Source organism: Falco rusticolus, chromosome 7 (genome assembly GCF_015220075.1).
Source record: "Falco rusticolus isolate bFalRus1 chromosome 7, bFalRus1.pri, whole genome shotgun sequence".
NCBI lineage: Eukaryota > Metazoa > Chordata > Aves > Falconiformes > Falconidae > Falco > Falco rusticolus.
This window is the reverse complement of record NC_051193.1, coordinates 61,134,303-61,161,998: the sequence shown is the minus strand read 5'-3', so window position 1 is coordinate 61,161,998 and position 27,696 is coordinate 61,134,303. Positions and strand designations below refer to the sequence as shown.

The following is a 27,696-nucleotide window of genomic DNA, read 5'->3' as shown; positions in this document are numbered from 1 at the left end:
ATAGTTCTCATAATTTTAAATAGTAGTTTTAATTGCTACTTTTATTTTTAAATCCTATTTTGCGTTTTTCAGTGTGAATACTGTCTGATGATTACAGGAGCAACCTATTAGTTCAAGAATTTTCTCCTGAGAAAATTCCTCTGTCTGGAGTGAACCAGCAAACACCTTTCAGAGAGGCATTTTTGCAGCATTCCAGAAATTTGCTTCCATGCATTTTCAATAAGCAAATAAACCAGTACCCAACACTTCACACCAGATTTTACAACACAACTACTGAAAGTTGGTGTGGATAATTTTTATATTTAAGCTCAAGATGAGCAGATTTCAGGGCAGTAGAAGCATGCAATAAAATGGTAGAGGGTTTATTTGAAGATTAAGGCAGCATAATAATTTAAGAATATTCTGGTGTACCGAGACATGACAGATGTTTCAATAAACATAACCAAACAGCACTGTTTTTGAGGTGGACCACGTGAAAAGTTCTTCTTCCTAACTTTTTCCAGTAGGCAATTGTTTTTTCCCTAAAACCCTCACTGAGACAAGCAACAGAGACAGTAGTTCAAGTGAGAGAAGCGATTGGAAGACCTACCTAAGAAGGTAATTGACCCAGATGATATTCTTCTCACTTGCATTCTTGGCATTGACAGCTATGGTTGCACTAGACTGTATCCAGATATAACCTCCGTTCTTCTGCATCCAGCGGTAATATTTTGTTACACATTGACCCTTATTCAGCACTGGCAAAAAAACAAACAAACAAAAACCCCAAATGAAACAGAAGCAACATACAGTGCATGTTAGAACTGGGGTAAAATGATCTTCATTGTACAACATGCCACAATTATAAGCAGAAGATACTTGGCTTCCTTTAGGTTTAATGCAGCATGCCAGTGAGATGAGAAACAGGATCTGAAGTTCAGCATAACTAGCTGTACTCTTTACAAGTTTTAAAAGTATAATTTTAATCTGGGTTTGGAAACTCTAGCGGAAGAAGAAAAGTAAAAAGAACTACAAATGTCTTTCGTTCACAGAATACTTATTGCTGTGTGGACAGTTTCAATGCACTCAATGTCAAACTGTAAAAAAAAAAAAAGGAAAAAAAAAAGGCAAATTTATATGTGATTTATTCATAGCTCCTAGGTAGACCTCTTTGAGATTCTGGATATTTGAAAGGTTTGGGAAGATACTCTACCCCTGCTGCTTTGATCATTTCTCCTTATTGCAGGCGATATCAACCACTGAACTTATACATCTGTTTCTTTGATCTTGTCAAACAGAATTTACAGCTCTCAGATGAACCAAATCTCCACCGGTCAGTGGGGGGAAAGTCTTGGGAGAATTTACTTTCTACCAGAGCAAAGTAAATCCACCAACAGACTAAGAAAGAGGCCTAAGGGAGGCACAGAATGGCTTGGTTAGAGCCAAAGAGGCTCTCTCCAATGTCTGAAATACGCTAGGAAAGAAAACAGAGGAACAAGTAAAAGCAATCAGTAATGTGAAACAGTGTTATTAAATGCTCACAGCGAGAAGGCTTAAAAATACAGATGTTTAAAGTAATACTCCAGCCAAAATATTTGCAAGTTGAAACGGATTTGTTTTGTATCTGATACTTAAGTGTCAGGAGAAGGGGATGAAATGCAAATCTTTCAGTGGAAGGGAGCAGCATGGTTTTAAAGAAAACCTGAACTATACTAAATCTGGGTACTATTGCTACTGGAGCACTTCCTGTCCTCGGCTTTTCCCCTAACGCCAGCCAGCTCTGTGCGCTAGAGGGCAGTGTGCATTCACAGACAGCGCCCGCTTTTGTCATGTCCTTGTCTCCGTCTGCTAAAATGAAAAACCTCTAACTGCTGTAATAAATTTGGCTAAATTAGCTGCTAAATGGTTATCTCAAGTAATATGTATTTGCATTAATCATCTTGCTCTAAACCAGAACAAGCCAGAGTCCTAAAGACGTAGTAAATTCATATTGTCCATTTAATTACGGCTAATAAGTGCTTCATATACAATAGTTTCATGAAGTACATTTTCATTTTCTTTTGTAGAGGGAAAAGAAAAAAGTCACTTTGGAAAAGAATAAGTATTTAAGGCAGTTAAAGTTCCTACCATAAATGTGACAAATGACACTTTGGAGCTTTCAAGTTAACCAAATGTCTATACCCCTAATTATACATATGAATGTATCTATATCCAAGTCAGTGTACAACAGATACCTAAAGAAAAAGATATTTACAAAGACAGACATACAAACACAGACTCCTTCTTACCTTGGAGGAAACTCCAAATCCCCACTCTAATTTTTCAATTGCTGAATTAAAAAAGCATGTAAAAAAGTGCAATGTAAAGTAAACGTAAAGTGCAAGGTAGGTTCAGCTGTAATAAGAACAAGTATTTGTGATCTGGGTCCTGTTGTTTTTCAGTTAACTAGGTTTGTTTCTAGCAGAGATCCATAAGTTTCCCTAAATTTTTACTTTCGTATTCCAGGCTTTAGATATCCTACTATGATAATTCATTGGCTTCAAAACCTCATTATACCGCAGAATAAAGATAAACGATGCACAACTGACTACCCAGCATTTCTGTCAAACCAGTGCTGTATGCCACTTTAGAAAACAATCTCACATAAATTAGCCCAAGTTTATCAGTTCTGAAGAATAAGGGAAGAAAAGTACTGCTGTAAGTTTTGATTATGGTAGACTTTTTCATTTCAGTAAAATAGGACATTCAAAATACTCTGCTTACAGCTGACAGTAAAACTGATACATCTGGAATTTAGGATTGATGTTGCCTCCTTTCTGGAAACTGGAACACCCACAGGTGTGTGCAGAAACTAGCAAAATCTACACTTCTATCGACTAATGATGATGTTGCCTTCTTTATAACAGTTTTTTTTCCTGAGGAGTTTAACGTACCATGCAAATACCAAAGGATGAATCCTCACAGCTGCCCACATGCACATTTGAAAGTCAAGGTACCAGATGAGTCACTAGCCAGCGACTGAAGAGCACACTGCAATTCTGCATAGTCATAGCTAAGAGAACCCAGATCCTCCAGCTCTTTCAGTCCATTTCATCCTAGACAAGTCCTTCCTCTTTCAGTGCCTTTATACTGGTTGTTGCACCACTGGAAAAGCCTATGTCTTAAGCTGAACAGAGCATTCATTTCAGAACTATGAAAAAAGGGGGAAATTAAAACCTTATAAGTTTCTTCTAAAGGAAAAAGGTGCTTGTTTTTTCATGAAAGAGAATTCAGTGCATCAGAGTTGCATCAAACCATCTACAGTCAGAGTTCAGGCTCCCAAATTACTATACATCCAAAGAGTGTCTGAAATACTGTCTTGAAAATGAGCTTTCCATGAAGTTCGTCTACCTGCAAATTTCCACTGTCTATTTGGCCAGCTCAGATATATTACCGCATACACAGGATTTTCCTTCCTGCATTTGTCTAAAGCGCATTTCATATGAGAGATTTGTGGACCACGCTCTGAAGGAAGTTCCACGATTCAATATAAAAATTCTATCTGTAAAGAGATTCTCTGGCAGGCCAGTTGTGCTGTACTGCTAAATCTGGTTCTTACTTCCTTTGAGAGTTCCCTAGGTACCCCCAAGGCAGTTCTGAAAGCTCATACTGTAGCTTGGGAAGAAATTTCTCAATGTGATGAAAGAGAAAGAATGAGAAAATTTTGAAATATTTTCTAATTTACAGTATTTTTTAACTGTTGGCATTGCCAAGCTGAAACTTAGAAATTCGATGAGAATTTTGAGAAAACAAGCCACTAGAAGGACACATCAGGAAGAGAAATCTATCTGGTTTATTGATAACCTAGTGTTATTGAGTAAAGCCCAGTTTCATTTCGAGGATCTTCACTTTGCAGGTACAATAAGTCCATAATAAAGTTACTGATTTTGAGAAGAAATGAAAGTAAATAATTTGTCCATTCTAAGCTTTGCTTGTGAAGTTATGTTTTGTTACTAGCAACAGACCATGCACGTCAGCTTAGCATAAACTTCTGAAAAGTAACGTCATGTAGACCATGTCCTGAACTTATTCAGACTGTATTTAAGGCAAATCCCTTACTAAGAATCAGGGTTCAGCTCTGTATTTTTGTACACTGAGAAATGCAGAGAGTTTTAAATTTCTATTGTGTTATACATGGAGTATCCAGTCCGACAGGCCATGCAGCACAGGGAAAGGTCAGACTCGTGACCACATCAGTGGGATGGCTTGTGTGACTGAAATTACATGGGATTATGCAGGATTGGGTCATATAATTACATACACACACACACACACGTACATATATATATAAATAAAAATCTATCTATCTATATAAACTCTTCAATTGATGTGAATAATTGAGTTTTAAATGTTTTAAAACTGGTGACCTTTATGTTAGCTACACAGATATATTCCCTAAAATGGTGGATGCCAAACTTCACTAAAATTTGCTGAAACATTACCTAGTTACTAAATTTGAAATCCACGATTAGCATGCAAGAAATGTACAGCATGTCATGCTAAGAATTAAAAAAAATCTCACTTATTTCTCAAAGTATGAATATATTGCTATGTATACAGTTCCCAACAGAGGGATTTCAGTTTTCCTTGGTAGCTTTGCGCACAGCAATATTCTTGTAGCAGTGGAGTGAAGGAGGGGGGAGAAGAAGAAACAGTCAGTGTTCTTTGCAGGAACCTATTTCTGTTAGAAAATCAAAATAAATCAGTACAAGTTTGTCTTCAGAAATATGGTTACAAAAAGAAAAAGAACAGAGTTTCTTCCTGTAAGGCTGTTCTGAGAAATCAAAGCCAAAGCTTCTAAATAGTGAGTTGTGTTTTAAAAGAAGGAAGTAGCTTAATTCAGTTTGAAGAGGAGATGAAGAAATTGTGTATCAAAAGCAGTCTTTTAGCAAAGTCTCTTACAAAAGGACATTTTACTCATGTGCATATGCATTTAAAAGCTACACTATATTGCGTATTCAGGTAAGTATTGAGTAAATAGGAAATGATGAGATCATCTTACATATTCACACAGCTTCACAAAGAGGCTCTTTATAATTGGTGAAAATATTGAGGTTACATCTGCTGTGCTATTCACCCTTCTCCTTGAAATACCTTTATCAATGACTGGATAGTATTGATACTAAATTCCCCTTGTGATAAACTTATAAGAATATTTTTAATTTACTGCATGAGGATGAAAATGCCATACTTAATACCATAGTCAGATACTTAGCTGCAGCCACAAGTACTCTTTCTACATTCACAAAACTGGCAGACGAAACATGAAAAGGAATACTGACTCTTTAATCTCCACTTCTCCACCTAAGGCCCAAGGCAAGCTGACAGGGTAACTTCGTTCTGGAAACAGAGGGTTTTTTTTTTTATTTATTTTTTTAATTCTGGATTACTTTTTCTTCTGCTTTTGAAAACTGTGGGCTATGGGGGAATGAACCTGGCATAGACTTAAAACAAGAACAAGTTTCTTTATACGAAAAGTTACAGTCCTTGATGCTTACAGGAAGGTCATTTTCAAAACCCACAGGAAAAATAGCATCACAGCCAGAAAGAGTGCATTAAGTGCCTTATTTGCTTGTAACAGAGACAGTTTTTCATTTATAACAGCTCCGAGGATCAAGCGAGGCTTTGATGTTGGAAGGACTTTTCTATAGATTTTGCAATTAGTGAATTAGAAGTTTTAAATAGCAGGTATCCACAAATCGGATTTTAGCAATGAAAAAAAATACTGAGCCATATTTAGGAATGTTAAATGATGTTTGTTACTTAAACAGAATAAGGAGCTAGATGGTAGGAGACTTGTAGAAATTTGATGAGCAAACGTGTGCCATCTATATCATTCTCCACAAACACTTCGATTTTGGATCTGCTACACAGGGTGAGGTGAGGATGAGGGGGATGTAAGTCAGGACAGTGTGCAAATGCATTCTCTATCCACCAGGCCAAAAGTGTGGCTTCCACAGCCGATTACTTGGGGAAGAATGCCACCTGCACATCACAAAAGTCCCCTTGGGTCACATCACTCTACCTCCCCTCACTGCACACAGTTGCTTACCAGCCCTGTGTGACCCACCGTATCTCAGAGTTCTCTTAAGAAAAACAGAAAGGTGATAACTGTTTAGAAGAATATTGGTTCTGTGAGGCTTTAGAAAGCTGCATGTTGGTCACACCATATGACAGGAGAAAGCCCTGAGTGCTCACAGAGAACATTTTTTCTGTGTTTGGGTAAATGCAGTGTATTGTGTCAATAACACTGGCTGAAACTTGGCTGGTAGCACGATACGAAGATTAGACAGTAGTAATTGCTGGCTTTATTTAAGTTTATTTAATCAATCTTTTCCAAAAATCAAGCAGTAAATAGCAGGTCAGATTCATGAAAGAAAACTGGTACCCCACGGGTATCCAGACTCCTACCTAACTTCTTCATTCTCTTGGAACAATTCTTTTAAGCATATACGGTCATTCTGAAAATGCTAAACATGGGAACTGATTCATTGCTTACTTCTGCAATATGGAATACTGTTTAGTCTTCCAGTGTGAGGATGTTACATACATAAATACCTGACAAATGAGGCAAAAAATAAGTATCAACAACCTTCCGGGGATGGGGTGGGGTGGGGGGCAGCAGGGAAAGCCTTAATCAACCATTTAGAAAAAACTGGAAAGCTTTACAAACTAAGCAATATTTTTCTTGCCTCACTTTGCTGAAAAGCAAATGTTAAAAGTGGTCTGAATCAAACTGTAAAAAAAATGTGGATTCATATTAGGATCGAAGTTTGTAGCTCAACGTCATCACTTGCCAAATACAGTGATAAGTGTCTTGCATGCTATGTGTCCATCTAGGGAAGAGAAGTAACTAAATAGTGAAAATAGTTTGGAAAAACATTTATGGATTTTGTAACCTATCCTAACTCCCGAACAGCGGTACTCCAGCCTTCTGATAATTCCTAGCCTCTGCTAGAGATTCTGCCTTCATTTCATTCCATATTAACTCAGATAAGGACCAGGAAGATGTTTTGTTTAAAATCAGCACTATGTTATCAGTTTACATGACATCAGTTCACAGCAGCAGTGCAAAATTATTAAAACCCAGCAAAGTCAGAAAACTAATTATTTCCAGCATTAAGCACAAATCGCCACCTTCTACTTGAACAGACACATTTTTTTTCTTCCCCTCTCCCTTTCATGGTGGTTATAACACACCATTTGCCTGTAGTCCACCATTTAAAATTATAATTTTATAATTATGCTTACCATTAACTTAAGAATATATAATTCTAGGTAAGATATTTTAAAACAGCATGTAGGTATTGATCAAATATAATGGCAAAATTGTAATATAGCATCTAGTGATACATTGCATTCAATCTTCCATGCATGCTGTAAGCTTCCGTATCAGAAAATATTTTTTTTGTTTCTATAGACAAAAATGATGTAGATAAACTAAATAAGTGTAATGAAAAACTGCGCTGAAAAATGAACACTAGATTTGCCTACCTAGGATTCTCTAGGTTTTCTTCTCTCTTTCTTAACTTTCTTTTCCCTCAAGATTTGTCTGTCTCCCCATGACTTCTAAAACTTCAATCCTGCCATAAAGTGATTTCCTTCTGCTAATATTGAAACGGTCGTTTAGAAACCGAAGCCCGCTTTGAACACCAACTTCAGACAGAACTTCCATTATCATTAATGAACTCACTCTGTTCAAACTGGAGGGGAAAATGAAATCCCAGATCCAAATTTTGCCCTCAGCTACTAAAACGCAACATCAGAGGAGAAATTTGGCCCTGCTTGCTCAAGAAACTTAAATCTGTCCTCCATGTCTCCACTAACATTAGTGTCCATCATATGACAACCTATGTAAGATTAATGGCTTTAGAACATAACCCTTTCCATACCAAATGTATTAGCAGACTATACACAACTATATCTCCTACAAATAGGAAAAGGGACAGAAGTTTCACAGAAGCAGATTGGCAGCAATATTAATTTTCTTTTTGATTTTCATAGGGACTGGATCTCTGTAAACATGCTTTCATTTCTGGGATGAGTCCCTGTTTGTGTGCTTGGACCAAGTGAAAGGAGTGATTTTTCTCAGCCTAGTCCCTTGAGGAAATGGATCCACAGCACAGTGTCATGGGGGCATGCCAGACCCTTCTAACCACCAAAAGTTTCATCACAATCTCACACTTGGCAGTAAGTGACATTAGACATATTTAAAGCATATTGTCCCTTTATGCAGGTGCCTTGTAAAAAGAAAAGAAAAGGAAACAAAACAAAACTTTTTCACCTTTCTCCATAAGCCTTAGAAAGATAGCTTCACACTAACCAAAGAAAATTCCTTGTAAAATAAAAACAAAAGGACTTCTGAATTGTCACAACACTATCCAAACTAGCCGGCTGCAGCAAGGCTTTTACCATCCCACACCAGGTTAACTTCAATAAGGAGCTCCCACACCTTGCCCCAGCACAGCCACCAATTCCCCACAAGGTTTCAAAAGTTCATCTACTGTTCGTGCTGTTTCTCTGTCCTCTTCATGTCAGTCCACCCACTTCTCGCCTCTGCTGCATCTGGATTCTTCCATCTCTGGGCTCCTCTTCCATCCAGCCTCTCCTCATCTGGGCCTCCTGCTTCTCCTGGGACCTCTCTTTTCTCTCGTACATCCAGGGCATGCACTCTCTCTCTCTCTCTCTCCTCCCTCTGCTTCTTCCATGTCTCTCTTCATCCAATGCTCCTCTTCATACAGTCCTTCTCTTCCATACCCCTTGGAGCTATTTATCTACTTAGCAGGAACAGCCACAGCAGCACATTATCCATGTCAGCCAACCCACCGCCCCTGAAGTCAGCCCACAGCTGTATATTATCAATGTTAATTAACCCAGCTTCATTCCTCTATAATTCCTCTACACTGAACAAGTAAACATCTTATGAACTCAGAACCAATACCTCGCAGTCCATGGATGTTGGGTAAAAGGCTTCAGATGTTTGCCAGGGCATTTCAAAAGCCCACTGAGCCAAAGACCCGAACACCAGCCCACTCGATATGTAATCAGACATCAAAACCAACACTGACCTGCCACTGGCCACATCACTCTCAGATGGCAAAGCCACAAGTGATTTATGTAGGTACTTTCAAATGAGTGCTAATAAGACTATTGCCACACTGTCATATGTTTGATACATGCTACAATTTTACTGCTACTATTTTCATACCCTTCCAGCTTTGAAAACTGTCTCCCTCAGAGACACAAGGTCAACAGTTCAGATGTTCAAAAATTAAAAGAAGAGAAAAACCCCCAGTAGCACTAACGTTTCTAAAACTCTGGAAAGATCTGCAACCATTTCTTCATACCTTCACATAGTGACATTTTAGGATGGAGTATTTCACAGTGTAGTAAGATACAAACAAAATCTTTAATCTGTCCTTGGATTTTCAGTGGAGCAACACTCTTTCTGACTTAGACTACAAGGTGATGAACACTTTTGGTCTCAGTAATCTTGGAGCAAACATCAGCAATGAAGGTAAAAAGATACGTGGCTGAAGTACTTTTTCCCTTTAAAATGGCATACATTTACATTATGTAGCAAAAGTCACCATGGAAATACTTTAGTGAAGGTGAAGCTGCTGGAGGTGCACAGCAAAACCTTTTATTCCCATGGCTTTGCAATTTATCATATGCTTCTGTAATCTATCACAAGAATAATATCAAAGCATAAATTCATCTTTGGGTTGGAAATTTTGAGCACAAAGAGACTAAAAAAAATAAAGAAAATTATTAAGGGAGTAACTGGGAAACCAGAGGTTCCCAGCAATAGTCAAAGCTCAATCTTCACTCTATAGCCCCTTAATGTAGTAGCTGTAATTACGCAGCTGGCACTACATGCATTTTTAATATAAAAGTAGAAGAGTTTAGGTGTAAATTTCAACTGACTTTGAGCTCTGGAAGACTTACAATGGAGAGCCTACAAACTGAAATGGGAACATACTAATCAGTATTGCATTACATTTAATTTGAAGATGAAATAGCATCAGGAATTAAAGGGTCATTGATGCAAACTATATCTGAGGCATCTTGCAAAATAGCTGTATATTGCTTATCTACAGAAGGCAAAACTCTGCAATTAGGTTCTGCAGCTAATGACTTAAATAGCTTAGACGTTTAGTTTTGTAGAGTTTTCTGGTTTGTTTACTATCCAAAAGATCTGATGCTTCTGATAAACTGTTTTATATACTATACGTACAGAAAACATTTGTCCAATAGTATACAATTTGTATGTGAAAATCTTAGCCACAAAATATCATGAAGATTAGATTTTTTGGGGGATTTAAAATGATATCTGAATATTTATATAGGTAATTAGAATACCAAATATTACAATAGTAACAACTGCCCACAAACAGAAATGTAAGCAGCGGTATACATTCTCATCTTTCAAGGAACGAACCAATCACGAGTTAATAGTATATTGTGGAGAAAACAAGGGTGCATGGTGTACATAATTGCCTATAGCAGTGTTTCCCCCTTTCTTCTAAAGTAACGAGCTTTGGTCAGAGAACAGACAAAGAAATTAAGCTAGACAGACCAGCATCTCTTATAACCCAAAGCACCATTTGCAGAAGCAAACACATCTGCAGGAGTTCAGAGCATGGCTAAAAGACAAGAATCATACACACTCTTGGTTGGGTGCACATCTCTTAGGATTCATTAGGACTGAAAAACAAACACTGGGCACAGGCTAAAGTCAAAGTTCTTGCTCCTTTTTTTCCTTGTATGAATAAAAAAAATACGTTTTTTTATAAGCTCCAACTTCTACTTTCTTATCTCCTGATCACTCATCTTGCTCTACCACCACTATCTCCAGTCGAAAGGGACACAAAGATGCCAGTCTCCAATGAAGAAATCTTTGCTGGCCCATATTATGGATAGAAAGGAAGATTGTGCAGGTGGTCAGACCAACACTTCTGCAATACTTTGTAAACAAGATATACTAGACTGTCATCAGGATGCCAGGCAGGCTTGGTTTAAGAATTAGCTAAACACCAGACATTCTATCAGCCTAATTTAGAATCAATCTTGCTTTTTAGTGATGATAATAAACTTGTACAAACATGAGATTCATTTGTATATTTTAGCATTTTACTTCAGTCCCAGAATGCAAAACCTGGCATTGGAATCAGTTTGATTTTTTTGGTGATTGAAGATATTAAGCACTACAAGAGCATTGAAATTTCGATCTGATTAGGATAAAAATTCCTCAGGATCAAAACACTTCTTTTTTTCCCCCTACAGTTTTACTAATTGTGTGCTACTTGACATTGCAGAGTTATTCCACAGCATGATAGCAAAATATGTGAAGTGTATTTTACTGTTAGAAATTATCAACTCATTCTATTTGTTTTTCATGTGTTTGAGGTTATTAAGAGAATAAAAAATTATAACTGATGTGCATAAGTTAAAAGGGTTAGTTCAACTACAGTTGGTAGGCTAAACCACTAAGCAATATTTTGTACAGCAATAGAATTTTTCTACTGAACATACATAAAAGAAATCATGAATATATAACTGATTTAAAAGCAGACTGAGGGGGTAATATCCCTTGAAAAATAGGGGAGCCGTGAAAAAGGTGAATGTGGAATAGTTTATTTTCAGAAAGACTGGATTATTCTAACCACTGGAAACCAGATAAAGTAGATCAGAGGGAGTGCTACCAAACATACTCATCAGAGACCTTTGCTTTATGGGAAATGAACTGCCCTGGCTCACTGTTCCTGAGGAATTGTATTTCTTATAGCTGTAAATCAAATCCTGAAAAAACAGGATGATATTTTCGAAGCAATAGCTGAGGACAACAAGTATCTTTTTTTGTCAGTGTCAGGTTTCTGAATTTAGACCTCAATTAGGATTCCAAAATGAAAAGGCACATATTATATACCAATATATACTTGTGACAGTGTAACAACCAATATATTAATTTTCAAATGGTGGCATGTTCTATATTTGTCCAAAAGTATATTCACGGTCACCTTCAGAGGTCTTGACTTTGATCCTTCCTTGCTGCTTTCTTAATGACCTTCATTGAACATTAAGATCAAGTACTTGATGTTCAATGAAGATCGTAATTTTTTTTCGATTAAATGGAAGTTGTATACCTCTACAGCATACAACATCCATTCACTCTTACCAAGAAATGTACTTCTTAAATCAAAAAGGGACTTTATAGACCTTTGTGTGATAACAATATCAACCAAAGAGAAGCACATATGCATAGCATCGTACTCCAGAGAGCAGTGAGTGTCAATTGCTGAGCATTATGGACAGTGCTAGGACCTGACACAACAGGAATTTTATTAATCTGCTGGCTTTAAGACCAGGGATGATTTTTTGTCTTTGGAACAAGGGCAGTTCTACCCATGCAGGGACTCATGCCTTGGTGAAAGTGCAAGAACTGTCCTATGCTTGACATGCAGTGCAGCCCTGCAATGTTTCTATGCAGACCTAAGTAGAAAAAAAGGATCCGTTCACCTCCTCATTCTTACAAATGGTAAAGTAGAACAGGGGGCAGGAGGGGTCTTTCTAGGGTGTTCTAGATGTGTTACTATGAAATGTAAAACATTCAGCTTCAACTCTTTCATGCCACATATCCTAATGAAGAGCTCTGTTACACAGAGCTAGGATTAGCTACTGTATCTGAGCCAATGTACAGCTAGACCTGAAAATTTTGAGGGCTCAGATTCAAACTCAGGTTGTTGTATCTTAGCCAGTGCCGTGTGTCAGCTAAGCCAGCAGCTGAGCCATGATGCTGGATGGGGTACAGGCTGTTAGACTAGAGAACATTTTTACTATAATTTCTGAGAGACTTGATTTATGATAAATGATATCTGACTGGATTTTACCAGCAATTTGTTCAATAAACACAGCAAAGGTGAACAAACAAGAAGTTTCCCAAACTTCTGAAACCATGAAGCATTATAAAATGGGAAACAGCTTGATAAGGTAGAATTGTAACACCGAACAATTGGCTGGGAGATTTGTGAAAAAGCATGATGTTTGAAAGCTTGAATGAAACAAGATAGAAACAATATCCCTAAACATTTTATTTCTGTTTGAAAAAAACTGACACTTCAATAATTTGTGGGATCACTACCATGTATTATTGTTGCAAAAAAATGCAGGCATATGAAGAGTTAGAGTATCAATGTTGTTTTATTAATCCACAAGGGCATCAAGCTATAACTAACATAAATTTCTAAGTAGAAATCTGATCCTAATGGAATTTTTGCTATTTTCTTCACTGGGGTCAGAATTTTACTCCATATAAATTTGCTTTTTTAGGGCATAATCCCCATGTCCATTGAAGCCAATGAAAGCTGTTCCATTGACCGTACCTGACCTTTCGTTAGGGCAGCAGTTCCCTTACAAAAGATTGTTGTCACTGCTATAGTCCTGCAGACCTTCTTCACCATTATACTTGTAATGGTCACATTCCTGAAACTGCTTTTGTCTTCTTTTATCTGAGATAGCATTAACAAGGCCTGTTTTTCAAAGTTTCTAATGGGCTGCTATGATCTGAAGCCATCAACAGCCCTCTTGATTTTTTCTGTGTGATTTTGTGCAACATTTTCTTCTTTGCTTGTTTTCCCCTTTGATGTCTTTGAATAACCTGGATGAGAAGGCAGGATGTACTGGTCTTACTTTTCCCATTTTTGTCTGATATGTTGTCAGTGACTAGGCAGAGTAGCAGTTTTATTTGTGTTTCTTTTTACCCTTAGATCTACCACTACAATTTAGGATTTTTCTTGTTCTAATCTTTAAAAATTATTTTCTTTCCTGTAAAAATCAATCAAGATTTTTAGCTGCATTCTGCAGTCCTTCATCAAAAACAACCCTTTCAGTTTGCTGCTTTCTCAAGTCCTGCTTCTACTTTTAAATAGGGCTTTCTAACTATTATACTAACTTCCACTTCCTCTTCAAAAAATTGCTTTTTTTTTTTTTAAATTGTAATCTTAAGAAATTATTTCCTGTGTTGTACTGGCAAATCTGCATTGTTTATTTTGGGGAACTGCAGTTCTGCTTGGTTTTACCTTCCACAGCCAGTGCCTGCAAGTTCCTGAATTTTATTTTTAATTTTATTTTAACTAAACAAGAAGCATTTTCTCTTTATAGTTTGGTTTGAACTTGATTTTCTAGGATGGACAAGTTGCTATGAAGTGTCTTGGCATTTTGCAATTTCTTTCTCTTGGTTTTTCTAAATGTTGGAAAAGTTGAGTATCTCTCTAGGCAAAGATATGAATCACTTCAGCTTCTGCAGGACTTTACAATGGGCAGGTATACTTCCTGAGCTATTCCCAAGTTTAATTTGAACTTGAAGGCCTTTCATCCAGAGCATGAGTTTGAACAACATGAAAAGACAAATGCAAAGTCCTGTACCTGGGATGGACTGCAATGGTACAAACTGGGGACTGGCTGGGTGGGTTGTGGCTTTGTGGAAAAGGACCCGGGGGTTCTGGTGGACAGTATGCTAAGCATGAATCAGCCGTGTGCTCTATGGGCTGTACTAAAATGTATGGAATGGAATCCCACTGTGCTGGAAGCTGCTAATGGGAGAAGGTCCCTGTCTTTATAAAGCTTGCAATCCAATCAGCTAAACTGGACATACAGTGAGAGCAGGAACACGGTAAGGTGAAGTGACTTTCTAGAAGTCATTCCTGTCTCCAGGGTCTCCTGAGTCCTAGTCCAGTCCTCACACACTGGACCACACTGCACTCACACTGTCTGCATAGGTCTCTAAGTTTTCTGAAGATGAATGTTTCATAAAGCATATTCTATTTCAGAGAGAAGTGGTCATTCAGAAGATTAAGGTCTTTTTCAAATGGGATGTTCATCTCTGCCAGGTGGTATGTTAAGTCTGAGTCATAAATATCTTTTATTTCCTCAGTCAGATAGTGCAGTGGAAGTGCAACTTGTCATTTTTGACTTCCAGTTTCAAAAGCACCATGTAAGTTTCTGAATTTGTTCCTTCATTTCTGAGCAACTGACATATTCTCCTGGATATTAAACGCTCAAAATGTAAATGATGCAAAATTACTTTGTTTATCATTTTGGATAGTTGATTTTTTTTTCCCATCCACAGAAATGTAGTTAAACTGACCTTCTTATGTCAAATGCACTTTACCTTCTAGAAACTTCAGGGACTATTTGAAAGCTTTACAGAGCTTGATACTGTTGTTGGCTGCCATATATTATTGTGGAAGCTGTCCCTGCTCTCCTGCTTTCCAGTTGCAGTTATTGTCCTATCTTCCCTTGCAGATCAAGCAAGGTAATTTCAGACTCAAGATTTATACTGCCTTCTATTGTAGTCATATGGTTTTGTAAAAGCAAATTAAGTGTGGCTGTACTTGGGCTGCTACCCTTTTATTAGGAAATGCTAGCAGGACATAGCACAAGGGGAGTAGAGTTATTCAGATCCGGGACTCTGAATTTAAAAGGCAGTTTGCAGATAGTCTTTTACATTAAGAAAAACACACAAGTCAATCATAAGTGCAGTCAGTCACTGAAACTTCCAAAGAATTATCTAGCTTTACTGCAGGCACAGATAAATTAGAGATTATGGGCCTAAGTCTCTTTTCGTACCAGGGTAAATCAGGAGCGTCATCACTGAAGTCAACAGATCTCAACAAGAAAAGAATTAGGCCCTATGGCTTTTAATAAGGGGAATAAAAAGAGTTTAATTACAAGGAATCAAGCTGAACCTCCCCCCATACACAGGCATGTGCACATGCTCTCTGGTAAGGTTTGTCTTTGTAACATTTTTGTTCTGTTATCCTTATCCTGATCAGATACTACCTGTGTACAAATAACAGGGGCTTAGATGCTATAGGGATGGGGGCCATCTAGATGTTAATACATGGGGTGCTTAAAACACTGGTAGAGCTGTAGCTCAGTTCTGTATTGAAAAAACTGGTGCAATCCCAAATATGCCACAGTTTTTGACTTCCACGTTTGCCACAGTTTTTGACTTCCATGTTATGACTCAGAAATAAAAAACAGAGGAGTTCATTTTCTGTGCTAGAGAAGGATTTTCTCACCTAAGCGATACCTTTTTTAAGGAGTAAAATAATGCACAGAACATGTAAGTGAACAGCTCCTGGAAACCCTGGTAATACCAATATATTTTTTTATTTCCACATATGTGAACAAACTTATATGTCTATAAAAAGACTTGAAAATAAATCATACAAAAAGCTTGAGTCACCCTCTATGAAACCCTATGACAAAAAAAAAAAAAAAAGCAGGTACAAGACAGAAGACCCCAGTCATGGAATACAAATAATAGTTCAGGAACAATGAAGTGTTGTACCAGATTATTTTGACAAAAATTGAAGTACTTACAGTCTAAGTGACTATGTCTGATGCCTTCCACATCTTCAGCATGAATGAAGTGGTAACATCTCTTTCCTACAATATCTACAGGGGTCAGATCCATGTAATCACTAATCCTAAAAAAGAAAAAAAAAATACAGCCTATAATTCAAGAAGGAAAAGAATACAAGAATGGTCAAATGACTCAGAAAGTGAAATCTGCTAAAAAGTTTTTCCACCACTATAGTAATTTGAATGGAATATCTGTACAACCAAGACAACTTTAAAGGGAAAAAAATAAAAAAAAGAAATAAAACATTTTTTAAAAAAACCTTGAAATCATTTTATCCATTTAAATAAGGGGAAAGTTAAATTCTAGTGCATATTCTTCCCGTAGCATAACACCAAGACAATATAATTCCATGAAATTGTAAAGCATTAGCAACAGTCTAAAATCATCATTAAAAGACCAAGATGATTCAAGGTTACATAATAAAGTAAAAACATGTTATGTTTATACCAAATGATTAGAGACACATTGCATTTCAACAGATTGGTCTTCTATTGGGTATATTCATGAAAAAGCTCTTCAACCATTTCTTGGCACCAAGTCCAAACTGATATTTCAAGGGATATAATTTAAATGCTGAGACATACAGATGCCTCAGGGTGTTATCTTTTTTAGTCTAATTCATTTGGGAGCTCAGCTTTCACTCTGGGCCCTTTCAACTGGGACTTTGTTGTTTATTGCACACAGAAACTTTAAAATCTATTCTGCAGACCTTTGTGTATGTGCGTCTGTCTGTGTGTCTGTGTGCTTGTGTCTGTGTGCGTGTGTGAACTTTTATTGTGGAGTGCCAAGATGTCAACGTCCATAAATGCAGTACAGAAAACAGCAAAACAGCTGGAAAATGCCTTGCTCACACAAGCATTTAAAAGTATGTCTGGTTTTCTGGAAAAAAGAATAATTTAGGCTTTGAAATATGCTGCAATGATTGGGATTAAGCCCACTTTGCAATTGTAAGATATAATTGCTATCCATTTAAGGGAGTTGTAAGAAACACCAAACATCTTGATATAACCAGATAGCTGAAACAACTGGAGCATGATCCTGAGGGAGGCCAGTGGGGAGGCTAAACCAGAAACCTAATTGTGTAGATCTGAGGGGTTGCCAGCAGGCAGAGAGGGCAGACACAGCCACTGAGGCACTCACTAGCAGAGCTGTGTCTGCCTGGGTGTCCGAGGCAGGGAGACTAGAAAGTCTAGACTAGAAAGAGTGAAGGAGAATGAAAGCATCAGACAGCACCAAAGTAGCACTGGAGTTTTGTCCCAAATGAAAAAAACCCAAAACAGACAAGAAAAACATCATAGGTAAAGCAGGTGGACTCAAATTTGCTAGTAAAAAATGTCAAATCAATTTAACACAAAATACAGCAGCCTTCTCCCACTTTCATGACACAGTATGTTGAAGGATGTGCACTTTCAAACAACTGCCTAATAGCTATAGCACTTAACCAAATGTAAGATACCTGTCTGGGGATAGCCATCTAATGTTTATCAGAAACTACAGTTGAAAAGCACCTCTCCTGCCTTCTCAGTGAGGACAGAATCACCAGGATAAAGACAAGTCTAGAATGGTGGCAATGGGACTCCTCATCCCTCCTGCTGAGTTCTTCCACTTTGGTTGCACAGCGAATTATGGGCTGGGAAACAAAGGACCTGGGATCTCTGCCCAGTCATAAGAAACCTGACTGTAAGGAAGGGAGTCTGAGATTGAAAGGTTTCTGTCCGCTGGACCGTGCATTATCTTTTTATATTAAACTAAGTGTAAAAACAGTCAATGGAGCAGGAACTAGAACTCAAGTCTCTTCCCCTGTCATGTCTACACTCTCCACACAGGCACATTTGGATGTCTCTTCTCTGGCCAAAGAACCATGTGTTTTCTGTTAGGAGGTGGCTCTGCTTCAAGATCAGGGAGAAATCCCACCCTGCCCAGCCTAGCAGAAAGGGGCAATCTCCAGGCAGGCCACTGCCCTGTGATGTACCCAGGCTGCGAGTGCTACAGTTCACAGGGTTGACATGGAAGATGATAATTCTGCTTCATCCTCCGGTGCATTGGACTCAGCTGTATTTGGTTTCTCTGCAGCAGCATGTTTGTGTAAAGTCTTCACAAATAAAAATGAACACAGTAAAGCAACTGTGGAAGCAGATTCACAGTCTCTTGATTTTAAGGTTGTGCCAGGGGAGGTTTAGATTGGATATTAGGAAAAAGTTCTTCACTGAAAGGTTTGTCAAGCATTGGAACAGGCTGCCCAGGGAAGTGGTTGAGTCACCATCCCTGGAGGTACTTATAAAACCTGTAGATGTGGCACTTAAGCATGTGGTTTAGTGGTGATCTTGGCAGTATTAGGTTTATGGTTGGATTTGATCTTAAATATCTTTTCCAACCTAAATAATTCTATGATTCTATAATATTAAGAAAAAGCTGTTTCAAGCAGACATATGAAGGACACAGTGAAGGACACAGGATTTTTTCTTTTTTTTTTTTTTTATGACAAAAGTGGAAGAAGAAACAGAAAGAATATGCAGATGTAAGTGATGATCACTAGCAAGCAATGACACCAAAACCAGAAGCAAAAGAAATTATATCAAATAAGGACACTCATGCTTCTATCAATGGTACCAAAGATGGAAAATAATTTGCATGGAGAAAAGAAAGAAATGTTATAGTGTATCTTAGAGTACTAGTTAGGAGACAGATCTTGTGGCCTCTGAGCCCTTCGACAAAATAAAGCAACAGGTTGATGGGTTAGAACTCAGTTCTGTAAAACTGAAAAAAAAAAGCACATGCTTATGTTTGAGCAGATCTGTGGTTCCACTGACTTACAGGACTGCTAACATGACTGAAATTTAGAGGTTGGTATATGGTACAGTGCTTCGCTGAATTAGGACCAAATTGTGCACACATTTTTAGGCCTGAGGCTCTCTACACAAGACTGTTTCTACATGTCTGAAGAAACTATTGGCAGCCACGGTCATGGCCAACAGGCCAACCCTCTTCCATTTGGAAACCACCATATTCACCGGGTTATTTCCTTTTAGGCATATATTAGCAGATATGGCTATGGCAGTCCACATTAAACTGAGCTATGGGCTCTCTCCAGATGGTCTCCAATCACTAACAGTTGACACTGAAAATACACAGAATGATGCTGTACTCTAGCAGAAGTCTCTTTATTTTGCTTTTAGTTATTTATCACTGTCTAAGATGATTTGTCCTCTGCAGGTGCTTTTGCCACTCCATTGACTAATAAAGGATTAGAATATTTTTGCCTAGATGGTGAAGCTCAGATGACATGAACCCCACATTTAGAAAACAGACATGGATTAACAAACCACAATTTAGGCAACAAAATTTTACATCCCCATTTAACATTCTCTGAATGAAATATTGTTAGAAATAGCCGGTGTTGTAGCTAACGGATCTTGTGTCAAAGGGAAGCTAACTGTTGACTAGTTTGTGCACCGAGCCCAGGATTCTGCAGATCTCTTCATTCAGAGGAAAGTAACAAGATGCGCCCAAAGACTTGAGTAATGTCACTCCTGCTCCCTGCTGTTGCAAGCAGGCAATGACTTGGAAAACTAGGAGTACTATTGATCTCACCCCTGCTGATCCAATGGTCCACTGTGAGCATTCATTTCAGTTAAGTAGCATGGCTTCTGCTCCATACTCCCCGCAGCTGCCAGTAACTCCCCATTGCTCCATAAATAGTGCTTACAGCTTCCTCAGCGTGGATCCATTTTTCTCTGGTTTCATCAATGTTGTGCTTGCTTTACTGTGGCACCACAAAGAATTTCCCGTCTGCCCGCAAGTGCCAGGAGTCAAGCCCATATATTCAGGATGGGATACTTATCTCCTTTTCTATAGTCCCAGAAGAGAGATTGCAACTTCCCTGACTCGTAGAATGGCCTTGGCAAATGCCCAGATAATTAATCTGACAGCTCCAATCAGCTATTCAGTTAATTCCTTCCCTTCTTCTGTCCTCTCCATTCTTCCAGGTTTTACAGTCATATTCTATTTTGTACCTGCTATGAAATCCAAGTCCTGTCAATCTTACTACAATTTCTATCAGTGAAAATCCTGCTGCCTCAGTGAGCTAACATTCACCTCCCAGCCCAGCAGAAGTGTTTCTACTATTTGAAATTCCTTTTATAAACTATTTTTAACACTGAAACAGGGGCTAAAAATGGAACTATTGCACCATAAATTCAAGTACCATCATATGCATTCTACCCTAGCATATGAGAGAAAATACATCACAAACAAGGAAAAGTTGCTTTATAACGTTGCCTTTACCTTCATGAATGAAAACCATTAGTAAGCTCAACACTTTGTGTAAGTCAGCTGGTTTACCATAGTTTACCATGTGTTATCAGCTCTTTCTATGTGGTTACCAATCAGCACTCCACATCTGATGGATTTTACATTTTTCATTGATGCCTTTCTCAGGCATTTGAAGGTTTTATTGCTACGTGAATGTAAAGGGAAGGTGTGAGAAAAATGTTTAATTAAAAAAAAAACATATACAACTTAGGGCTCATAAAAATGCCAAACTGGTGGCAGAGAAAGTATATGTCTTCGTAGCATGGCCCACAAATTCATATCATACTTGACCTGATGGAGTATATTTTTCACATCCGTTTGACTCCTGTCTTTTTGATTGAGGTTGCCAACAAAGGTGACAGTAAGTGCAGGTGATTTGGTTAAAAGGAAATTTGTTCATTAAGAACTGGACAGATACCAGCAACTCATTTCACAGCGGCCATTGAAAAGCCCTACAGTGGCAGCAGACTTCCATTGCTACCTAGGTAGGTCAGAGTCAAGTCAAAGACTAAGGCAAACGGTTTCTTCTAGATCCTTCTGCTAATCCCCAGAGCTCTTTCACCAGCTGCCTGATGGTGCAGAATCTAGACGCTTAATGGGTAGCGTCACCGCCAAAAGCTCAGCCCAAACTTTAATACTGTTACTGGCTTTCTCTGCGACCTTGCTCAAGCCACTTTCTACAGAGCAGTTTTTCCAGGCCTAAAAATGAGAATAATATATTCTCTTTTAGATACTGCTTTGGAAGTTTAGATGAAGTGTTCTCTCTAATAGCCAAGTAATATTATTAATAATACTATTGTGGCAGTTCAGCAACATGACAGCGAAGATAACCTTATAACTGAAATCCAAGATTATTTAAAAATATTTAAGGCTCTGATTCAACAAAGCATTTATCTCTTTGTATAAAAGTTTATATTGTTGTGTTATCCTGATCATAGGTATTCTATTATGACTGAGAAATCATGATTGCTCATATCAGAGCCTCCGCTCTTAACTTCCAATATGCTACAGCTGCTGTCACATGAAAAGCTTGCATTATTCATCTTGTTTGTTCCACTTTTTGATGATATGTCCCCTTGACAAAATTTGGTTTTGGCTGCATTGCCTTCTCACTTCCTTTCCAAACTTTCGCACATACCTCAGACTTCTGTCAATGGACCCAAACTTCTTTGTTACTTATATCTTCCTTAGATCTTCACTCTGCTCTAAATACCTGTTCCTTAATTTTATGTGTATTTTTCACGGCTCTGAGGACACCAATAAGCCTTAATGGTCTTGATCAGCCCCCCTGGGTCTTTCTGCACCCTGCCCATGGCCCAGGACCCCATGTCAGCCCCCGGGGCCATCAGCCCCTGCCCCAGCAGTGCTGGTGCCACAGCAGGGCCCGTGTCCAGCTCCCCACAGCCCTGCCCCGCCATAGGCCCTGCCGAGCCAGGCCCGTCCCCACGGCTGTGCCCAGTGCCGGGGGCTGGGGCTGCCCTCGTGCCCCTCGCTGCCCTGCTCCGGGCTGGGGCGCTGGGACGGGCCCTGGCTGCCAGGCCTTGCCTTGACAGACCCTCGTGGGTGGGCAGCTCCTGATGCCAGGGACACCCAGCCCCCAGGGAGCAGACAGCTGAATTTAAACCCTATCTTCCACCTTCCTAGATCACTTGTCGCTATCACATGGAACACAGCCCCCCCCTCAACCAACTCCTCATCACCTGTTCCCATTTCACTGCTGTCTTTCCCAGTATGCCCTTAACCAATTTTATTCTACAGTTTTCCCACCTCTTACTGCAACAGATCCCACCTCTCTAGCTTACTATCTAGGCCATCTGTGCTTCTGTTCCATTAAACACTGAGCACGATGTGCTGTAATCTGCAAATTAGTTAAAAATGGAAAACTTTAAAACTTCAGACAGAAAAACTTGTGGAGGGGAGGACTAGGGAGCATAAGGACAGCCATACAGGTCAGACCAGCGTCTGTCTAGTCCCACATCTTGCCTCTGAGAGGGACAATGAGATATTGCAAGCAGGGAAAGCTTAGCGGAGTCTTTCCTGGTCCATCCTCCCCTATCCCAGCAAGATGTCCTGCAAATTACAGTTTTTAATTTACCTTTATTCTCTGAGAATGTAATGGAAATGAAGGTGATGATGATGATGACAGTGACGTCTATGCTCTCATACAACACCAGGATGACGTTGCAGGAGTCACAAATGTCAAAAGTTTTTGCCAAGCCCACGGAACAAAGAATACATACAGCTAAAACAAAGAAAAAAAGGAGCTAAAAGCTGTACCTATTTTCACAGTAAATGATATTGAGGTCCATATTCACACGAGTGACAAACATGTGGCAGTCAATCCTGACTTCATTAATTGTAGGAGGTGGCAAAGCATGAGCAACGACAACAAGTCCCATGATTTGGCTTGGTACTGTCCGTCCGTGGGACAGTGACACTCTCAGACGTAACCGGCCTGTTATATGAATCACCTGAAAAATAAAAACAATAAAAGAAACCCCAGTGAATTCTGGATGCAACTATGACATCAGTTTCTTGTAAAGGATAGCATTACTATTTCCTTACAAACCACTTAAAACAACCAAAAATTGTACTAAGTAACTGCCAGTATTAGTGTTAAGCTTATTAATATTGGCTATCAACATGTCCTATATGTCCTCATGGCAAAAAAGAAGAAAGAACATAACAGGCAAATGGTTCACATTCATCAAACAAAACCCTCAGAACTCCTGAGGTTTTGATTTTTTTTTGGTGGTTGTAACAGAAAGAAAGAAAGAAGAAAAAGAAAACAAACTAGAAATTCAATAGAAAAGAAAGTGGGATAAAACTGAAATAACGAAGGTAGAAATTAATGAAATATTAATTTGATAACATTTGGAGACAAAAAGATCAGCAGTTTAAAAAGTTTTCCAGAACGAATTTAATTGAATTGCTAGTCACCTCCACCATGGAGACACCGCTCAGAGCTTTAGATTACTTCTTTGTGGTTGGCAATTCCAGAAGCAACAGCCTAGAAGTGATCAATGAGCCCAGCTGCAGGATGGTCTTCTTGCATCCAAAGCAAGCTTCTTAAGAGCTGGTAGACATGCAATGCTTTTGCCTAGTACACCATGTATGTGTAGAGATCTCTGGGGGCAGATCTTTCCCTATTCACAAGATAATGCCAGAAGATGCCCAGGAGATCCAGTTGTACCCCTGGAGAGTGCAATTCTAAGAATACTGCCTGAAATGGAGTAAGTTAAAACTCTGGAAAAAGAACAATCCACTGCTTCCAGTTTCACTCCTTCAGGAGTTCTGTGGATAAATAAAGGGGTTGGTTTTTTTCAGTAAAAGAATACACATACATCACTGATGCCAGATATCAACTGAAAATGGAAAATGCAGTTCCTGTACTCATGGATAAGAGAGCCATAAGAACTGGGAATTGCAGGCTTTCCCAGATTTTCACCCTCGGAGCGTGTTTGTTACAACACCAACATGAAGGGGAGGCTCAGAGGAGATGGGGGCCCCCTTCACTGTGATCCCAGACTCACTACCTAGAGGTCAACAGAGATGTTGCTCGGTACCAGGTGCACTGGAGAAGGTGACAGAGATGGGATGTAGTTACAGGTCCACTGATACTCATCTCACAAAGACAGCAGCCAAACTGTGCTTCTGATCTGAGATTGATTGTTAACAGAAAGCAAGAGAGAAGAGAATCTTTCGTTAATAAGACTTCAAATCACAGTGCATCCAAATTCAGATCTAATTCATGCTAGCAGATCTGTGATCTAAATCTTGAAGTTTGCTTCTTTTTTTAACCTAATTATTAAAATCTCTCCTTTCTCTGCTATTTTACATTTTGACTCTAGCCAGTGAATCTGAATGAGGAAAGTGATTAGCTGCTGTGTTTGTCCATTTCAGCTGAAGGTTTCTGACCACCCACATTTGAAGTGATTATTGCCTAAACTCACACTTAATGCACCTTCCAAGGGCAAACTATTCTATGAATATTTGAAAAAGTTCCTAAAGGCAAGGATGCAAAAACACCATTTCAAACATACTTTATTTTTTTTTCTCAAGACCTCATTAACTAATGAAGAAATAGCTAAAAGAAATAGGATTAACTTCACAGGAGGGGCAGTAATAGTATATTTTGCTCCTTCTAGCTAGGCTTGCATATACATCTGCTTTTTATCATTATCTGTCTCTTTTTATCATGCAGTTTCAGCTTACTGCAAAAATTCAAATCTGTAAATGCTTGGAAAAATGCTGATAGATAACTAGTAATAATGTGAAAAATAATCTTATACTGAACGTGCTATGCAAAAGTATTGTTTTTCTGTTGTTTTTTCATAAGAGTCCTTATGCTAATATGTTTGAAGTTGGCACTGTCACTTGAGGAAATTTTTAAGATATATCATACTTAAAATCCATTTATCTCTTCATTGTATTTTTTTGAAACCTCCGTGTCATTTGCAGCTAAATATCAACATGATTTGTTTTTGAACAACTCTCTATTCAGTCAGCACATCGTTTTTTTCTGGTTCCTCATCTGAAATACACCTCGGATGCTGTATTACCCCAATAGACCATTCCAAACCTGCCAGACCCACCATATATTAACATTGTTGAATTTCAAGAGAGTTTTCTTCCAGATTCAAATTATCTAGCTTGTTCCTAGCTCTATCATGGATCAAAACATGTTCTAAATCCCCATGTGAATTCAAATTTTAGGGGTCAGCACTCAATTGCATTCTGATTCTGTACACTGGGAAATGTACAGCAAACTGTTCATCAGTTCCAGCGCCTGTGTGCCTCTAAAGAAACAGTATTTCCATGCCTGAAATCCCTTTCTGTGACAACATTAGTCAAACACACCAAGTGGGAAATCTAATTGGTAGTAAAAAACAATTCTAGCTGTCATGACCTTGTCTACATTGTGAATATTGCCACTTCTAACACTGGTTCATTTGAACTGGGATTAGGGGTGATAGGAATTATAGGGTCAATTATCTCTGGTAGCTAAAATTAATCTCTTTATAATTCAATCCCACAGCACTAGTCTATCATAACCTAAAGCAGTATTATGACTTTAATGAAGCTAAATTGCAAGAATAAATTGTTTTATGAAGGACAATACTTGGATGCAGAGGTAAATATCTACCAAAAATTTGCTAGGAATATTCTGAAAATCAAAAGTAAATGCAGCTCTTCTGTGCAGTTTTCTTTATAAATGCTTTCTTCTGAAAAGTATGCCACAGTCCATATCCATCTTTAAAGTGTAATTGTCTTCTTTCTAATAACACTATATGAATAGACTTGCACATTTAGATGTCACAGCAAGAGAAGACAGTGATACTGTGTTCTGCCGGTTATAAAAAAGGTGGGTGAATGCTACACGCCTAATCACAGGGATTGTCTGAAACTTTTTATATCAAGAGCTGTACAGATTTCCCCAGCATTTCTCCATCTACCTCCTAAATAAGATTAGTAGTAAGACTCCTTTTTTACCTGAATGGGAGCTGGACTTAGTTAACAGTATGGAGACTTTATTGCTTACAAACTGTTTATTGGCAGGTGTTATAACTTGCATGATGATTTAATCCTATAGAAGCAGAGGGAAATCTTATGGTCAAAATAAACCTTGTGGCCTGATCTAGACCAGGATTTGACATAGGTCATTCTGACTCATGTTATTGCTTGTGGTGTAACCTATCTATATAATAGTTATACTTGGATAAACAGATGGATGAACCAAAAAGCATTCTGTAACAATAAATCTTTTAACACTGTTAAATGAAAATAAGACATATGTAAAGGTGTCATGCTGAAGCAAAGCAAATACTATTAAAATCTTCTGTACTGTTTAAGTGCTTTGTTAAAAAAATTCTAAATCAACTTTGCCTGGCATTGGAGAAAAAAAAATCATTATTTGGCTTTTATTTTTAGCTGATTAGAAAAGGGATTTGCAAAATATTTTAAGTACATGTAAACACAGTTTATGAGTGTGGGAGTGTTAACAAGCCACATTGCTTGGGCAAATATATATTTCTTTTCCCTGCCATATGCTCTCTTTAGTCATCTGTTAGCGGTAAGCGCTTAGATGTGCTCTACTGATGTCTACTCATTATAAACAAGCACATCACAAAGACCTTGATAAAACCTTCCCTCTGTCAATAGTTATGGAAAGGAAAGCCCAGCAATTGAAAAACACATCTGGAACCTGCTCATCATCCTTTAAAGCTAAATCTCACCTCTGGAGATGGAAATATTTTCTTTGTCAAAAGACATCTTTAAATATTACATCCATTTTTTCACATACATGTGATGTCAGAGTAAGGACATGCATTACCAGAGGCTATAAAAACCTGCAAGCATGAAAAATCTGTGAATTTCACCTTTCAGATGTCTCTGTGTTCTTCAAAACTTAAACTTCCATTAGAAAGAAATTTCTAAACTATTTCTTTTGTTCTCTGTGTAAATCAGTATGCCAATTTATTATGGAACTGAAACTGCAGCACTGGCAGAAGCGCTCCCTCCACCTCATTTCTCTTAATGAGATATTAAATTTGAAGCCTTAAAATTATTGCTTAGACCCAAATTTTGAGAAGACTGTCACATATGAAAACATCCTAATTTAGTTTATGTGCCTAGATATTTATTTAGCTGTCTTACAAACAACTCATACATGGATTTATACAGAAGCAAATGTGATTCACAAAGATACATATATATATATATATATGCATGTATGTAAGTTTTGGTCTCCCAAAGATGTTATCTTATACTTCCAAAATCAACACCTAAATCTTTAAAACACAATTAATTTGAACTGCTAAAATCGGCTGAAGAAATATTTTACAAACTATAGCCATGTTCTTACATTTTTCTTTTGAAATGCTGTGTTCCTCTTCACTCACAGATGCATGGACAGACACCTCAAAACCTGCTGGTAA

General features: G+C 38.2%; 1 protein-coding gene across 1 annotated transcript in view; it reads right to left on the bottom strand.

Annotated features, from left to right (window-relative positions):
* The window catches only part of NPAS3 (neuronal PAS domain protein 3), a 611,211-nt gene that overhangs the window by 7,815 nt on the left and 575,700 nt on the right, over positions 1 to 27,696 (bottom strand). The window contains exons 7-9 of the mRNA XM_037395881.1: positions 23,036 to 23,229; positions 16,405 to 16,511; positions 590 to 737 (exon numbers count right to left, since the gene is read on the bottom strand). Coding sequence (XP_037251778.1) covers positions 590 to 737; positions 16,405 to 16,511; positions 23,036 to 23,229 — 449 coding nt within the window. The remainder of the gene's footprint in view (positions 1 to 589; positions 738 to 16,404; positions 16,512 to 23,035; positions 23,230 to 27,696) is intronic.